At 38.2% G+C, this 18,950-nt stretch overlaps 1 protein-coding gene across 2 annotated transcripts; it reads right to left on the bottom strand.

Moving 5' to 3' along the window:
- Window positions 1-348: 348 nt before the first annotated feature.
- LOC110066531 (coadhesin-like) lies at window positions 349-18,776 on the bottom strand. Of its 2 annotated transcripts, none has more exons than XM_020773762.2 (12): window positions 18,598-18,776; window positions 16,853-16,960; window positions 15,197-15,805; window positions 14,899-15,066; window positions 14,465-14,479; window positions 8,204-8,410; window positions 7,520-7,672; window positions 6,149-6,336; window positions 4,747-4,888; window positions 2,679-2,720; window positions 1,311-1,406; window positions 349-887 (listed from the first exon to the last, which is right to left on the bottom strand). In XM_020773762.2, the coding sequence occupies exons 1-12, from the start codon at window positions 18,686-18,688 to the stop codon at window positions 865-867; spliced, it is 1,842 nt and encodes a 613-aa protein (XP_020629421.2). In that variant the 5' UTR covers window positions 18,689-18,776; the 3' UTR covers window positions 349-864. The 2 variants fall into 2 exon arrangements, with proteins under 2 accessions (XP_020629421.2, XP_020629422.2); XM_020773763.2 differs by having other exon boundaries at window positions 8,204-8,254.
- Window positions 18,777-18,950: the final 174 nt, after the last annotated feature.

Below are 18,950 nucleotides of genomic sequence, written 5' to 3'. Positions count from 1 at the left end.
ATGGGCTTATGGATTGCTTGAATTTTTTTTAAGCAAAAAAACAAGCGTTGTGGTATTTCAACTTGTTTTGTAGAAATTATCCGTCTGAGTGTTGGGGACAAGTATCACACCCGAGTTAAGCTGGCTCGTCAGCAAGTAATGCTGAAGAGCATTGATATGCCATAACGGTCATTCGAGGATGTCTTTCAGCACACAGCAAAAGGAACCACCTATTAAGCAGCTAGCTCAAGGAACTGCTAACCCGTTCCCAAAAGCACACTTTTTCCCAAATTTGGAGAATGGCGTTATTGCATTATAAGAATGAAACTTTCGAAAACGTGCCCGCGGAAAGGAAGACAACAAACCAAAACAAAGGAAGCTTCCAACTTGAAAGCTTTGCGAAACACAATTTATTTTAAGTTTAACCTTTATCAATCTAACTCGTTAAACTATAAAATACTTCTTAACAGTTGTAGCAATGGCAAAAATTGCATCAGGAAAGTTCTATCTTTATGTCACATGGCACGGTATGGTGGAGATGCAAAGCAGTGCGATACGAAAAGCTAAGGATCTCGGTCTCACTTGAGAAAGACATAATTAGCTATATTTTTTTGGTTGGTTCTTTCGTAAATTATCAAAGCTGTAGCTTTATGGCTTTCCTTCCGGAAGTCAGTCTTGCTTGTCACGCGATCTTCTGAAGGAAAAGATCCCGCGAGGGCCAAAATAACGAAAAACCTTTTATTTTGGGCTATCGAAAGAAAGCAAATTCAGCTCCTTAAATTTACACCACTTCCGGGTGGCTCAAACTGATAGGTTTAAATATATGGTGTTTGGTATGAAGATTGACGTGACTAAGGAAGTATTCTCGTAACATCACTTTATTTCCTAATGCTTCTTTCTACGAAGGCCTGAAATGTAGAAATGAGAAGACATATCAAAATACGAAGATGTATTTTAACAAGAAAACGCTTTGCAGATAAAATACAGTAGTTATATCTAGTGGAATGCCGGAGTACGGCGTTTATAGATGCATATTACGAAACACTAAGAAACAATACCCAAGAGACTCTAGCTAAAATGAAATAACAAAATAACGAATATATTATACTGGATGTGTAGTTTCCTCGCTGAATAAGGACAAGGTACATTGTATTTAACTAGCACGTAATCTACATAGCGTTTATCATTAATTTTCAGTACTGAACTCAGCGGTAATTTGCATTCTGACTGTCACGATTCTGTTGTCATGTTTGTTGTAAATAAAGAGACAAGATGTCTTCCTCGGTCTGTTTAATATTGATGTATTGATGTTAAATCAAACCAACGTTTACCTTTCGCGTCGCGTTTGGATTTGTATTCTTGAATATGTTTCTTCTCCTTTTCTACTTTTGACCTGCGTGTCGCGTTTGCCCACCTATCCGCCCAAGCTACGAAAAAACAAAAATACGAGAAAGCAGAATATTGATGGGAAATTAATACCAAGTAGCTTTTTCTTTATCGTGTATTTGATAGTTTCAGCCACACCTCAGTCACACCTTAAAGAAGTGTCTCTAACGAGGGATAATGCAAATCGCTCGAAATCAATGGTTAAAAGGCCGTCATAATAAGCTAAAAATGCCACATCGCTTATGTTTACAGGGCAGTTTTTTGTAATACTAACATTGTTTTGTTATTTAAATGTAAAAAAACAAAACAAAACAAAACTAAGTACTCTTTGTTTCAACAGCCAGTAGTTCTCCGGTTGTCACATTAATGACAATAGGTGACGCCACTGATTTCTTTGCAATACGTTATTTGCATTTTCTTAAAAGATACCAAAAATGAGTCGTGTTTGCATATATTCTGTATATCTAGCCTTTTTTCCTTAGGTCTTGTTGTTCAAGCAGTAGTTATAGGATAGATAACTAAATGTCAAGGATTACTCAGTTTAATACTTGAAGTCTTGACCTTTTCTCCGAAACACCTTATTACTTCCTTTGTTTGCCATTATGTCTTAAAGGAATTATTAAAAGAATATCTGAAGACCAAAATGATCGCAAAAATGAGGAAAAGACGAGAGTTTTAACCATGCACGCTAAAATAGGTTAGACTACATTCGTTTCACTCACGTCTTAAAGCCAGTTATGATCTAAGTTCTTTGCAACAATGTTTAACAAAACAATAATGTTAATGAATTCGGTTTATCCTTATATCCGGACAAAATAAGGTTGTTAGTCTCGGCCTTCGGCTTCGGCGTCAGCTTATAATATTTACCTCACCCTTGGTTATTCTGGATATCATTAAAACCCTCTTCTAATGAAATTGCGTAAAGCTGGACTTGGCTACTCACAATATCAATCTAGGCCCATTTATTCAAAGGACGTATAACATTGTCCACTGGATAAATCACTATCCAGTGGATAACGTAGTATGTGTTCTTATAAGCCGGAGTATCCAGTTAGTAATGTTATCCGTCCTTTGAATAGCTTGTCCTGAATGGGTACAACCAGTAAATTAGGGGTCTTTTAACGGGATTTCCCAAGATAGAAACTGTCCGGCTAGGAGCTTCAAACAGTTTAACGCTTCTTCTTTAAGCCGCGAAGAGGAACCGTAAAACAGGACTTGGTCTTACTGCTAGCAAGTGGACTTTAGGTTAGGGCTGGGAATGCTGCTTGAACTACTTATTAATCTGGTTTTGTCAACAGTTATAATATATTTACCATCTTCTGGTTGGTCTTTCACTGGTGGGACGAGATTGGCAGCTGCAAAGTAAAAACGATGGAATACAGTAGTGATCGATTAGTTGCAATACATAACCAGACAATGTCATTACTGAAGAATTGAAGAATTATTCTAAGTAGCCATATGTTTTAACTTTTTTCAATCCACTCATACATCATCTTTCTAATATTTTTCTGAAAAAGCGTTATGAAATAACAGTCACCCACTTCAGTCGATTTGTCTATATCTAGTAGCTCAATTATGATCGATAATAAACCATCCCCTCAAAAATTCTTGAGAGAAATAAGATTGTCCTTTAGTTTTCAGTATTTGTTGTCCCAAAATTCCCCTGAAAAAAGATTTAGAAAGGTAATGAGCTCGTTTAACTGCTTCCAAAAAAACCGACTAAATAATCAAGTTCCCACAGGATTCTAAACCTCTGCCGAATCGTCGCAATTTGCAAACTGCATTACTTTACTTTGAGTTGCACTATTCTTTCAGCTATTTCGGCCTCTGCGATCGCCGAAAGCAAATTTCAGCGAGTTTTGCGATCGGTATGGAAACAACTCGTCGGCGTTGGGTGTCAATAGGTGTCTCGATACAGTTGAAACTTGACCATACCTAGAATTCTAAATCAGCTTTTTACCAATCTTTCCTTGAATGGGCTTGAAAATTACAGTAGTTATCGGAAAAAGATTGAGGTTTGGCATAATGTATTTTTAGGGCAAGCGATATTTACATTGAAACAAGGAGGAAAAGGACTCAAAATCGTTAAAACTTGAATCTTGCACGAACCAGATCAGTTGCTTTAAAAACGCTAGTGCTAGCTTTCATGTGACGTCATCAGATTCAAAAATTTAACACTACCTGTCCTCCTGACGTTTTTGTTCTATAAAAGACCCTTGACAGAGTTCTTCTTTTTGTAATAGGGCACGTTTGAATTTCCAAGCTTTTGAGCCGCGTGATTAAAATGGCGGCCCGAGAAGATCGCGAAAACGGAAATCAAGAAAACTTCCGTGACGTCAAAACATAACTTCAAAGTATATTTTGGCACAACAACAAACTTCATCTGCCGGTCCATTTTCTATTAATTTGCAAAGAGTATGGTTGGAAATGTTTTTTTAATGGACCTCTTTACCGAAATCAAGCAATATCAACAATTTTCGAATTTTTCATATCGTCAAAAAACCATCTCCATTGATTAATTTATCATGCTGAATTTAGCTAGTACGCGACGTTCCATTAGAATTCGTTGCAAACTGATAAAAATTTTGGGACCCCAAACTGCAAATTTTAGCAAAGAACTGTATATAAGAGGGCAACCGTTGCTGACGTGTGGCAGGCAATCGTAGCGAGTCTCGGAAAAACAGTGGTAAGCCACCTTTAAAAAGCAGCTTAATAATTAAAAGACAGACAAGAAATGATGAAGGTAACTGAACAATTATCCGTGCTCCATAATTAATGACGTAGAAATCGTCCGCGTGTACAAATGGTTCGTTGATCATATCAAGTTTCTTGTGGCCTAAACCTCAATCAAGTTAAATTTGGAAAGAACTGATATACACGGAAAATAGTTCTCTTACCTTCATCTTTGTTGGTGACAGGACAAATTCCTTTGTAAAACAACATATTTGTTTTCAGAATCAGATGAATAAGTGCGGAGTGAGAAGGACTTGAATCTACTGTACTGTATCTACCATACTTTACGCCGTGTTCAGTAAATTAGCAAGATGACATCAATTCAAGTTGAGCTGTGTGCTTTCTTTAAGACACTAGCTATTTTGTTGAAAATAAATTCTCAAGCTCATTAATAATTCATAAAGTTTAGACAAAGGAAATCATGACGGTGACAGTGTTGTGATATCTAATCTTAATTAGCATAGATTTAAACGATTTTATCTGACCGTTTTCTCCTTAGTTAGTTTCGATTGAGAAGATATATCAAACACGATGATTATGACGGCTACGACAATGATCGTGTTTATAATGTTGATCATGACGATGACGATGATGAGGTAGCTGCCGTAGTTGATTGCAGTGTCGCATAAAAAATTCAAGTCTAATTACCTCTGCATTTGAAGACTGCCACTCTCATGCACAAATCGTCGGTTGCTGACTCCAAAGGGATAAATCGAATGTAGCGTACACTGATGGCGGGATTAAGGTGATTGTCCACTCGAGTGTTTTGATCACTATTACCATCCATGATCTGCAGGTAAAATTCATTTTGGGAAAATTGGCACCAAAAAACATCATGACTGTCTAAGACGAATCACTGACATGCCGGCGTACAGGAATCTTTTCTTACGCCTTCAGGTCAGTAAATAACGGTACAACAGGAAAGGCCAGACCAAAAACACTTTCCCTGCGTGTCAAGATATACCGTAAAGTTCTGATAATGAGTCCTAGACTTATATTTGTTAAGAAGGTATTTTGGGGGGTATAATCGGAAGGCGTTCTGTGCTTTAAAATATACTGTTTGGATTTATTTGGAAAGAATATCGCGTTTGAAAAATTCTAGGTGCTATAAATCAGAATTTAAAGTTATATATCTTTTAATCAGAGCTAAGTCAAAACATAATTCCATGGGCTTATATTTGAGGGGAGTCTTCGTATCGGAAGAAAATTTCCTCTGAGGTCCCGGGGTTCCAGGATAAAACTTACCGGAATGTAACGCTAGGGGCCGGTCGTATTATTTTTCAATTGGTCGGGTCCTTCTGCAAGGATCATCACTTTTGACTTTTTCATGTTTAACGCTTAACGCTTTGCGCCAAGCTTTCGAGAGAGTGAGGCAGTGACAGTGTCAGGCCCGGGGGAGGGGGAGGGGGGGCGACTGCCATATATGGGCTACATAGGTAGGTGCCGCCGTGAAGGGTATGGTTTTCAAGCAGTATACTCTATATAAATCAAAGCGTTTGGGTCTAGAATAGGGTATCATTTTTCACAAGACTGACTAGGTGGGTGAAGATTTTATCTAGACTAAGGAAACCAGGAATTGCCACTCAAAATTTACGCAAATCAGCCTCAACAGTGTCGATAGATGGGGGATTTGGGGAGTTTTCTCTAGTATAGGGTAGCAAAATTCAGCTGAACTAGCTCTGGTATAGGTTAAGGGTTCCAGGGTTCCAGCGGCTCATCCCCACCCAGAAACTCCCAAAGTACCCCCCCCCCCCGGGGTGTCAGGACAGTGCACGGACACTGGATGGCTAGCCTCGAACCATGGGACCCTTGCGTAATATTTTCGCATCTGCTCTCTGAGTATTAACTTGAATGTATTATTTCGCTTAATCCGTATATTAACCAGACCGTATTCTCTGCAGATTGATTGTCTGAGTGATTGCTTTCATTTTCAGGACAAACAATTTCAAATTTACAAAGCGTTGCAAATCATAACAAAATAAATGAGAACTGGTATGTAAACGATATTTCGTACATTGTTTAATCTTACCTACTAACAGCTGTGACTTACCTTACCATAGCTGAACCAGATTAAACCATCCACGCTACAATTGATACTGAACTTGGTAACAAAATTTGGGAAGTAGTATTGCCCTTGAGTTTCAACCAGTCCGATAGTGGTGACTTGTCCAAGGTCAAGCTGAAGGTACTGGTTCTTATCTTTAGCTACAGCTTTGGCATGATCAGAGCACCAGGCTCCTAGTAATAATAAGCCAAGTATATTCTGTCAGTGCTCTTTTAGTATTTATGTCATCTTGGAGAAAGCAAGGAAGGAAAAGGTATTACTGGAGGAATCGACTTTAGAGTTAAGTAGCCCATCCTTAAGTATCTATCCTCTTGTAATTTCCTGTTTGATCTTAAAGATTCTCTGCTTAGCTTATGATTCGCCACCATTGGATATTAGGGATATCCTCTTACTGTGTTTATTTAACAATTATCCTTTTCAATCTCAGTGAATAGTGGCAGAATATTTACCAAGCCGCCTAGCCTCTCGGTGAATATTCTCCCTCTAAACGCCAAGACTGAAAAGAAAATTGTTTTAGTATACCGTATATACACGAAGTGATCTCAACAATAGACGAAAACGAAACCATTAAAAGTCGATTTCATTGACCTCTCAATTCATTCGTGGAAGACGTAAACGGTGCAAAGCATGCGTGAAACTACTTACGGAATTTTCAAACATAGCAAATCGATGAAATCCTTGTCACAATCTAGCAAAATGGTCGTTTAACATCGTTCATATCAGCAATCTAAATCGAAAGTTTGCTTGCAAAACTTGAAAATTCACTTGAGGTGAAAGTTTTAAGAATAGCTGGCGAAGGATCCACCTGAAATTATACTATGTGCGCTGGACTGTTGTGAATGAATGTTTTCTTGCACAAAGACGTTCTCCCGAATATTTGTGGAGTTGCTAGATTGAATATCACTTGATGCTGCTGCTGATGAACCCGTATACGTAGTATTCATTTCTCCCAATGCCGGGCGAAGATCGACTTGACGGTCAGGTTATAGATTGATGAAATTTCTGATTGCTGTTGATTGCTAAGGACATGTCCTGAAACTGCTCGAACGTCGAACGTCAGTAAGTTTTTCCTTACGTTTAAAACTTTCAAGCCAAATGTCTTAGCCTTCTTCGTATTTACTGCTCCGTCGTCTTCTTATATTCTCAGGCTTTCCGATTCAGAAACACTGGTGAAACGCGAGTTTACGCAGGTCATTTTATTTTTGATTGGGTCACGCTTTATTAACTCGGTAGGGAGTAAATAATGCTCGGTTAGTCAGAGATAGAAAACCAATCAGATTGCTTGAAACACCAAGATCATTGAGTGTGTATATACTAATAATTCATCTACAATGTTGACGGAAAAAAGGGAGCTACCTCTTCCCTTTGTGTTATTAATTTGACCCATAGAAGGCATGTGGTCAATCCTAGACTGTGTTATATCTGCTTCAGTTGGTCCTTCTGCGTAAGATGACGAGGCGTCGAAATGAGCATCCGGCAGTTTCACGATTTCGTATCCGTTACCACAATCTGTTAAGATGAGACGCATGTAGCGAATTCAATTAAAACATAATACAGAAAGACAGAGTGAAAGGGGGGTGGGAGTGGGTGAGATTGCAAAATTCTTTTATAACCCTGATGGTAATATGATACCACACTATAACAGATATTACCAACTCTCTTTACATCCTTCTTGAATAGCATCTTTATTACTAATCGATCAAGGGACTGCCGCTCCCATTGTACTCTTCCATTGCACACAATGGTCTTTTTAAAACAAGTCCCAAACCTTTTGCAGAATCGACAAATTTTACATTTTAGGGGTAACAGGTTAAAAACGTCTTTGGGTAATTTTCTAGTATGGCGAAAATCAATATCGAAAATTTTTAGTAGTATACCAGAATCAGGATACTTAATGTTTTCAGCCGCCGTTTCATTGTTTTGGAACACCAATATGGCTGCCATGACGTCTTGTACGTACACTCGATTCGAAGCTTTTGTCCGCCGTTTATCGGTGAGTTATTCCATACTTATCCTATGTGCTGTTGATAAACCACTTACTTTTTGGATCTGGGGATCCATGTACAACAACTCCGCTTTGTTGAGGAGGCACTTGTGGTTCACCAGGTGGCGGTTGTGGTTGTTGGGGTTGGGTTTGTGGTTGGGGTTGTGGTTGTGGTTGGGGTGGTTGTTGGCGTTGCGGTTGTGGTTGTGGTTTAGGTTGTGGGAAAGTTTGTTGTTTTGGAGGGACAGTGGTTGGATTTATATCTACAAGAAAGGTAGAGGATACTTATTAGTACGGGAATTGACAGATGTGTTCTTTGATTCTGAAGATCACTAAAAATAGCAGGGAATATAAAAGTGACAAGAATCAATTCTATTGGTCAATTCTATTGGTCTGAAAGGAGTTTAGATCGGTCATAGGGATTTCGTATGATATATCTCGTTGTTCCTTTATTGCAGCAGATCAAAAAAATGATTTTCATGATGTTAAGCATTCTAAAGCGTTCTCTGACCCTCAAAAGAGCTATTCAAAGAAAACAATCTTATTCCACAAAAGCAATTTTATTTGTGCAATATTGTTTGGAAGAGAGAAAAAGATCCTAGAATAAACTACCAATGGTTATCTCTTTTTACTAATGACATGAAAAAAAAAAAAAAAAACATCTGTTAAACCAATAGCAACTGAGTGGAGATGCAGAAGCAGCAACAGTTCAATTGAATAGCACGAGAAGAGATACTCCTTTGCGTACTGCAAAACTTCGGTTGAAAAACTAAATTAAATATACCGCAATTTATACCATGCCATAGAAAATCATGACAACCAATCAGAATCGACTGTATTACACCTAACCTTTCCATAGTGCGCCACGCGACTGTTGCATTGATTGTGTTAGCCACTGTATTTTATATGGCATGGTATAAAATAGTTATGTAACACTCTCTCGTGCTATACCATGGAATGTCTCGCCTAAAGGCTTGTGTGTATACCGTGGGATATTCCATGGTATACCACTCGAAACGTGGCTTAACTAGCATGTAAACTATATTTGGCTTATGAAGCCTCCTCAATCACAAGTCGTAGACATTTGATAAATCCGTTTTTCTGAGTTTTTAAACTCTTTTCCTGGCCGCGGTAATTTCTTCGTTTCTTTACTCCATGTAGCTTCTGCAGTTGTCATTTTTGTGAGGTTTTTTCTAGTTGCTTATCGTTTTAAGCATGAATAATTATAAACATGACATCATGATCCCAAGAATAAATAGTTAAGTAATCACTTCACTTTTTGCCATGACCCCTTAGGAGTAATTGGTAGATAATCAGTGAGATGGCAGTGAAAGTCCAAATCAAACAGTGGGACAGGTTCCACAAAATAGATAAGAATTCACCCTGTCGCAGAGTTATGGAACTTTGTGCATTTGAGCTTGATTTGTTCATGATGTCCCTATAAAGTGTAACTATTAAACCTTATTTGTCAACTTTTGTGGACTGCTACCACAGATTAAACTAATCTTCCATTTATCCGCTCTTTGAAGATAAACCTATGAAACATTTTGGAAAACTTTTTCAGAGGTAATCAGGGACTGATCCCAAGCTGACTGCATGATTATATGATATCATAAAACGCAGTCAATATGTTCCTCTGGGAATGAAAATATTCAGCAGCCAGGAATAATGCAATACATACGATGGAACGCTTGTATTTGATCCCTCTGAGTTCTGTTTGTCCTATAACGATTTCAACGAATCTAGTTTCACTGATTTCCTCTCAATACTAGGATTATGCTATCAAACCTGTTATTTACGGCCTACAACATTACATGATCTTAAGTATGCAACATTCCCTCATAAACTCTTATACCTACGGTCTTTCTCATCAACCTTTGGTGTAATTAATTCCATGGATTAGTATAAGTAATCGTGAGATGCAAGTGCAATAGGCCTTTTCGGGGTTAGTTTTTCTCATGTACATTACAATGTCATCCAACGTAGATGCGTAAATTGCCTCACATACATGCTAGATTATACTGTAATGTAAATGAGAAAAGTTAGCCATGAAAACCCATATTAAGGATTTACATTGCGAGAATTCTTTCAAATGACTGCAATTTGAAAAAAATTAAATACATCTCGAGTATTGTAAATCCTTATTTGACGGATAAAATATGAGTATAATTCCTTTAGTTTATTTAAAGTTGATGCAGTTCTGAAGAACTCTGACTGATTCCTTTACTGACGTCAGTTGAGACTGTTTTAGGAAAAGCTCTCATCGTTCAAGTTGTACATAAAAGATAAAGGCAATTGTAAGTTAATGTACATGTGTCGCAAGTCTAAAATGTAGACAACGAGTTACCTCGTGCCCCTGTTTCAAACTGAGTCTTCGTGCAAAACGTTTCATTTAAAAATAAGTGTGATTTGCATGAAAATGAACTTGTAGGCGGAACTCGTTTTCATGAGAACGGTTTCGCGCGACACAGAGGCAAAAGGCAACTCGGAAATGGCCTATTGGTGTTAATATAAACCTACCAGCGGTCTATCACGAATGTCGCTCTCTTATCGACTACGATGCTCACTTTCTATTCTTTTGTAGATAGCGAGTAACTTGGTACTGTGCTATTGTTAAAGAAGAAGATCGCTCCAATTTTTTTTTTTTTTTTTTTTTTTTGTCAACGTAAATACAATCTTGCATTAAATTTAGCTACTCACCGAGGTTTCAGCCTCTACAGTGCAGGTTTTTCTAATGAAATCCGTCTCCAAAGAATCCCAAAATTCCACAACTTTGCCGCCATTTTGAACAGTACTCAGCAACCAGGCCGCGTTTTCGGGACGTCATTCCGTCCAAGGTATTTCCCACAAGCCTTTTAGCCACAACTCTGGGTTATTCCTGCTCTTGAGCCGTATTATTTCGAGCCAAACGTGCTCCAAACTCCGAAAATTATAGCAGTGAATCGAAGATAGTAAAGTGGTTAATCGGTTGGAAAAATACATTTTGCTGACCTTGTGACAACCTCATTCCCAGGTTTTCTCTCCTCTGCCTCCTTTGTTGTTGGGAGAAAGACCCTGGTTTCGGCTGGCCACGTGACCACCCGCAATCTGGGTGGTAAAAATATCTGTTGGGCGGGAGGGATTGCAGAGTTTTTTGATTGTTGCTATGACAAACTTTGTGGGTTTCAAATCGTCGAGCAGTAGCTAAAAAGTACCCGCTTTATCGGAGTTGGAAGTCGAATTCTGCGGATGAAGAATGCTACATTATTTCTGCCGTCTCCAAAATATGGAAGAGCTTCGCTCACAAACAAAATTTGTGAGTCGAATGAGCACAAACTTTTTGACGGTTAGCACATGTTAAACGTCACATACCGAATCTAAGTGAAACCAGTGGATCAGTCTCTTGAATCTTTGAATTCGGCGGTAATTTATTTTCTTCTTTGTGCGGTATTTTGGATGTTAAAAAGTATTTCTGTCACACGGCCGATTAGTCGAGTACTCTGACTTGCATTTGATTTACAGCAATGCAAAATGATTTACAGTTTTGCTGATATAAGCCCGCACTTAATATATTTCATCTGGTTGGTTGATTCATTTATACTTGGGCAAGCATGAATTTTTTTCGGCATTTCACTGATCAGAAAACAGGTCTCCCCCTGTTTGCTGCTGAGAGGCTTTTTTGCTTATATGTTCAGTGGGTTGCTTATATGGATGCAATATGTAAAGAGTGTTGTGGATAAAATGCTTCTTGGCAGCGAAATTTCTTGTATTCCGCGGGAAAATGAAGGTTTCGGAAACCTTCTATAGGTTAATTTTGTCCGAAAAAAATTGATTCCCCACGAAAACATTTCACCATATTTCCTTTAGTGACGTTAAAATGCTGCTGCTTATCGGGAATATTGCGAAAACATACAAAGTTCAGAAACATTTTTGTTTACGCGATCGACGAAATTCCCGCCAATTTCTCCAAACTTGAAGCCTAGCGCAGAGTCAAAACTCGCGTATACTTATTACGTTTTTCCGCTCTGAAATGCTAAGTCAGTTGCAGGTTTTTCTGCTTACCGCCAGTTTCGGGTTGGACGGAATGACGTCACATAAACACGGCCCAGCTGCCAAGTACAGTTTCAAAATAGCGGCCTCCAAAGTCAATATTTGGACTTCTTTCGAAACGAATTTATTCAGGATATTAGGCACTTTAGAGGCCGTTTCTTTGCGTATTCGAGGTGTCTGTGAAAAGATTTTGGTAATGCACTAGTCGAGGCGATTCCAGAGAAGACTAATGTTGCAACGAGATACGCAATAAAGATTTGTCACTGCAAGAACAGAAAACGAAAAACGAATTTATGAATTCATTTTTCGTTAAAACTCTTAACCGTATCCTCGCGTGGCGTGAACTATTTATATCATCATGAAATAAAAACGTGAACCTGTCTGGTTGTTTACGTTTGAACGACGTGTAGATTTATACTAAAACAATCAGATTATTCGCTCTCGATTTCTATGCGCGATAGTGGTCTGGGACTGTGCCCTGCTCAACTATCAAGCGATGGAAAGCTCGAGCTCATAATGTAATTGTAAGTATAAACAGTGGCAGACTTAGCTTAGCAGTGATGCATTCGGTCCAATCGATACCATCATCAAACTATCCACAAAACTAAGGCAGTGCACACCCTTTTTATTTTGATAAACTGTTTCCTTTATGTACTTTTTGTTTATTACTGACGGGGATGCATTCTAAACCGGTCTTCATTACTTTCATTGCGACTTCTGAACAATAGAACCTGGCATTCTACAATATTCGCTCTTTCGAGTAGCAATGTATGAAAGATGGGAAACGAGTTATCAACGTCGCTAACTTTAATAGAAGAGGGTTTTGTGTCGTAGTTAATTATAAGCCTGCATTTAGCTCTGAGGTCTTTATGTATCACCGTTGCATACAATGCGCATTTCACACCACAGTTAACATTTGGTTGAAATTGTCTTATTCATAAACATTACTTTTTAGGTTTTAATGAACTGAATTCACGAGATGGAGGTTTATTTTGACAAGATCGCTCGGTTTAGGCTCCTCGTTTCCGTAGTTTATTTCCAGTGCTCGGAACTAGCTTAATTTTACGTCATTTGAAAAAAAGTAGCGGTTGATTTCTCTTTACTTTCAGGTAAGTATAGATAATCGTATTAATGTGAATACAATAAAGGATTTACACTACGAGTGAATTTTGAAAATTATCCCAAAGTTGCACGAGCCTTTAGGCAAACTGAAAGAATTTCATATATCACGAGTGGTGTAAATCCTTCACTGCTCCAGCTTGCATAAGATTACTTCTATGTTATGTGACTGAAAAAAATGCCAATGCACTCGCGTTCATTTGCACTGCAGTGCACATTAAATGTTAGCAATATGTCAATCACAATGAAGTCTGAATTTTCTCACTCATATAACAAACGTTGAACTTGGTAAATTGAAATTCGTGCTTTGTTTGAGCTTAATTTATTAGCTGTTTTCTTCTCTAATTTTAAATCAAGGGCATTACAAAAGACAATTTTTATGCGTGTTTACATGTTGCAAACTATTTGAGAAAATCAGTCTTGCTTAAAATTAGCTGTATGCAGAGGTCATGCGACCATTAATTTAAAAATTAACCACTATTGACTTACCATTGGAAGAAAGCAGGTTGGAGAGAAAGACAAAAACACTTTGTTAGTTTGTTAGTTGTTAGACAGGTTATATAAAGGCATTTAAGTAGTTAATTCTAATTATTTTTTTTAGTTGAGATAATTAGCCAATGTTAGTCATTTTAGAGATAATTAGCCCAGTGTTAGCGCGCTGAAGTGCAGAAGATTGTAGCATAGGAAACAGAATACTAGGTTGTCTCACCTAATCAGTGTAAATGCGATAACCCGCTAAATCTATTAAACTAAATGCATTTTGATGTTTTTATTTAAAACGTCTCCAGAGACATCAAGGTTCCCATATATTTCTTACTTTATTCACGTTAATTTTATCAATGACTTATCGGCATTACGGCGATCATATTGATATTCCCGTAAAGAATTATTTTCTCCTTTAGGAAATAAGTTCATTTCTTATGTAATCATTTACTATTGTTTGATGACGCCACTATGGCTGCCGTGAAAACGCTCAACGAAAAAAAAACAACGAAAAAGACAGACCCACTTATTTCGTTCTATCTTTTTTTTATAGGGATTGGTGATGCATATGAAGCCTTGCAGCGCTAAAAACATCATAATGAAATAACAATAAAATATGTTATCGTAGGTTGAGTTAAAATCTTGGCATCAATGTATAAGATGATCTCTCCGAGATGTTAACTTACCAGGTTTTGGGGTGGCTGCAGGTGCGTGATTATAAAAGGAGGAAAGAATTAACGAAAAACACATTAGCATTCTAAGTAATACCTTCTCTGTTACGAAGAATGATAATTTATGTAAAGCTAACTGATACCTGACTGTGCGTGCAAACTCTTCAGCGAGTACTATGTGTGGTAATTTTCAGTTTGAATTAATATCAGACCCACGGTTGGGTTTTGCTTTATTTTCAAAGGCTACCATTCGTAAGGGTTCAGCTTCCGTGAGTTGATAAAACCAATTGATGAAAGGTTGTCTTTGGGTCAAAAATCAGCTCGCGACTAAAACAAACTGAGCATAATGTACATTGGAACGTCTTTGAGATTCGTAACATGTTTTACCCACGCGATTAGGGTTCCTCATTTAATGGCAGTTTGAGTTAAGCGATATCATTAATCCTTACATTGGCATTCCGCTGCTGATGCACAGGGATACTGTTCGACCTTTGCACCGGTGCAGTTGAGGCCTCCACTCTCTGGTACAGGGCTGTTGCATTCTCTTGTGCGCAACTTCACCATACAGGGATGCCTGCACTCAGACCATGCTGACCACGTACTCCAGCCTCCATTTACTAAACAAATTAACAAACTCAATGTATGTTATAATGCAAGGAGAGAAAAAACAACAATTATTGCACCTAAAACGTTGTCATTATATCAATAATCGAGGGCAAGTAATTAATTCGCTAAATGATAACACACCTATGCATGATAAGTTGGCTATTTTAGGAGCCTCGGTCAGCAATGTAGCAAAGTCGGCAATTTCTTTAACATGATCTGCGGTAGGCTGGCTGGCTATGAGCCCTAACTGCGCGGTCAAGGTCTTTTTATCCGCGTCCGAAAGACCTTCTTGAACTCCAATTGCATAAACTGCAACCTCTGCATTGTGTAACTGAGTGGTTGGGATGACTAGGAGGTCCTCCCCAGTTACGTATTTTCCAGGAGCAGTATACACTTGAGCGGAGGGCCCCCCAGTGATCAGAATCACCACCTTACTACCACTGCGAGGGGATGCTTCTTTGAACACGTCCAATGTGGCGTTAAGGGCAAGATCCGTTCTCTTGCCACCACTCTTATAAAAGATTTTCGCCAGAGTGGCTGACAAACTTTTATCGTCAGTGAATTTCATGAGTTTGATGCTTTTTTCTGGATACGACTGGTATTGCTCCACACCAAATCGAGCATACTTCAGGTCGAATTTGGAAGCAATCATGGAAGTAGCATTAATAATCTTCTCCCAGTTGTCTTTGCCAATCTTCTCAGAACTATCGAGGACGAACACAATGTCCAGGGGTTTTTCACATTTCTTCTCTAAAGAAAAACAAGCCAATGGATGAGCTCATTATAGCTAGTTTATCAACATTATGTTTTTGAATGGATTTATTCTTTCCCCATAAGAATTCAACAGTGACTCAGCAACAATAATAACTAACAGCTAACAATCAGATACATTTCCTCATCAGCCCGGCATCTATTCTGTCTTGTATCATCCCCTGCCTGTATATACGATGCGGACGATCTATACATTCACACAAGCTTATTTTCATCTGCCTACAATTGCAGCGGCCATTAAACAGACAATGATACATAGGCGCGCGTAGATATGGAATTTCTTTTCGAGTGTTCAACTCGATATGAAGTTGAACACGAGAAGAGAAATTCCATATCTACAAGCAACCGAGTATTATTTTTTGTTTTATAAACATACTAAAAACGACGTTTTTGACGATTTTCCGAAGTGTTCCGACCACTTAATGAAGATTTTCGAAGATTCTCTAAAAGTTTTCCGAAGGCCACCCTAACGTTTCCGAAAATTTTCCGAAGATTTTCGAAGATAGCCAAAGATGCCGGACTTTCTAGGGAGATCCCAAGATGTTTCGATCATGCACCAACATTTTTAAGTACAGTCAAAGGGTCAAACATGACAACAACGTTACGTCATCGATATCATCACAAAGAAAAATTATCGCAACTTCAAACGCGTGAAATAACGGCTTTTCTCAGGGCTGGAAATCCTTGTAAAACACCTTTGTTTGCAGTTTAGATAATTAAGTGTGTTCCAGTTGGCAATTTTTTTTTCTATTAATGCATTGAATTCACAGGTGCACTGGTTTTGTTTTTCACACACCTGTTTGACCATACTTGGCTGGGGCTGTAGAGCTGAGTGAGACATAAATGCTATGCAAATGTAATTAACCAAATACCCTGACTTCTTTCAGGTGGAATTCTCTCGCTCCAGTATAGCAATGTAAATATGTTTACGTAGTACCCCGCTTAATCAGCTTACATCTACACAATATTTATTCAATTTTTAACCCGGGGTTTAGCAGGTTAGTATTATGCTAATTAGCCATTTACCTGCTGCTCCTGGGGCTCCAGGTGCTGGTGCTGGTGCCGGTGCAGGGGCTGGAGCCGGGGCTGGGGCTGCAGCAGCTTGTCGTTTAAAGATCCGCGGAATTCCGAAGCCTGAAATAGGAAAACAGAAGTAGCAAAGTTAATTTATACTGAATACGGCGGCCTCATTTGAACTCTTTGCAGTTGAAGAAGGTTGAATATACTAACGCATAAATCAGTTAACCCACAGAGCAAGAGAGCATTGGCTTTGAAACCGATGTTTTTGAAAGATTTATCATACATTTAATTTTTACATCAATTTATGTATTGATCAGAACTTGTTAGCGTATGTATAACAGTTTTAAAATGCAATAATTTTTTTTCTGCCACTAATTTTCTGTTTCACTCATAGAGCTCTTGAAGCATTAACAACCGGCTAAATGTTGATCTAATCTCAATCTCATTATTTAATAAGTCGCTAAAAACAATAGTACATCGGGTAAAGTTGCTGCAACGTTTTGACGTTGAGCGGAAGTATGATAGGGCAATAGCTCAGTAGATTCATAATAAGGCAGTGATAGTTCAAACAGCACTGTTTAATTTCTCAGATCAGTGCCGGACGAACAATAAGCTCATTCTGGGAATTTTGCTTCCGCCTGAAAATCTGCTTTGTATACATGACACATGTATATTATGTAGGTTGCCTGAGGATGGAAACTTTTCTGCGAGGAAAACTGGGCTGGAATCTTAATTTATGACATTATTGGCATATTTCAATTTTGTTTACTTGAGGAGAATTAATGGGTGAATTATGGTTAATGTACTTAACTGTGCAGATGGGCTCTCCAGCACAAACACCCGCTAATATGGCTCATAAGAATACACTAATTTATATTTCAGTCATGTAATCTTCTATTCATTTTGCCAAAGAAATTACAATCATTTCCATTCAACGCCAAAACCTGCGCCGATACTGACAAAAAAAGAGGTTTATAGAATGGCAAAAACTGCACAGTGTTCCAGTGGGTCATTTCTTTTATGGTAAGCTTGCAACGCCTCAACAATCTTCCTGTAAGCTATCACAAAGTCAAGTACTTGTGCTTTTAGGTCCTCAATTTAAAAACTATTTAATAATCCCTAAGAAATAAAGTGAAAAAAAACTCTCTTTACTTGATAATAATCCAAACATTTCCTCCGCTTCTTCTTGGCGCAATCTTGGCGTGCACAGGACATAACTTTATAATCTTAGTTCTAAGTCTAAGGACTTTCTTACATTTTTGTTCTCTCCAGTTTAGCAGTAGGATGTTACACACAGCCAAATAATCTTAACTTTCGTCTTCCTCTTTTCTCCTATGTTACGTACGTACAGCCGAATAACCTCGAATCCAGGATACTAACATCAGTGTCACGATGGCCATAACAAAGTTTTGCATGCTATTTTGATAAGTTAGCTTACAATGTAAACTGCCTTTCTACTTCATGACAAGCTGAGTAGTTAACCAGCTTTTTACCACCAGTTGGAACAAAAACTCTAACAAGACTGATGCTTCACTGGCTTTGCTAGTTCGCTAATTTTAGTTTAGACGATCTCCTCCGTGCATGCCAAGTGTTGATGATTATTTATTTCTTATTTAGCTTATGGGTAATCATTAACTTCGTTTGGTATTAAAAGATATTCAGACGGCTCTTACCTTCTCACAGATTTGAAATAGCTATCGAAAAGTTTATCTACTCAGTTATGTTTATGTAATTTACTACTGGTAACCTACCGGCGACATTAGCTAGATGACATGAGGTGAGGGTAAGTACCACAAAACACAACCAAGTTAAACTGGCCCTGTCCATCGCCATTTTTCCCATTTCTACAACGATGAAGTGCTTAACGCGAAGTATTAAACCCTTGACTCATCTGTGTCCGTAAACAATGACATAGTTCATTCATAATTAAGCACTCTAATCGTTCTTTCTCGCTTGTGAACACCAAAAGAACGAATAACGGCTTTGAACAGAGGAGCCACCTGCACTTATTTACAAACTAAAACCAAGTCGCTTGGAACGGATTTTAGCACTTAAGGTTGTTCTCTTCAACATCTAAGTTCTTTCAATCCATCTAGGAAAAAGT

Source organism: Orbicella faveolata, unplaced genomic scaffold, assembly GCF_042242905.1.
Source record: "Orbicella faveolata isolate gen_17 unplaced genomic scaffold, um_ofav_v1 contig_25, whole genome shotgun sequence".
Taxonomy (NCBI): Eukaryota; Metazoa; Cnidaria; class Anthozoa; order Scleractinia; family Merulinidae; genus Orbicella; species Orbicella faveolata.
Note: the sequence above shows the minus strand (reverse complement) of the source record. Positions and strands in the feature narration are given on the sequence as shown.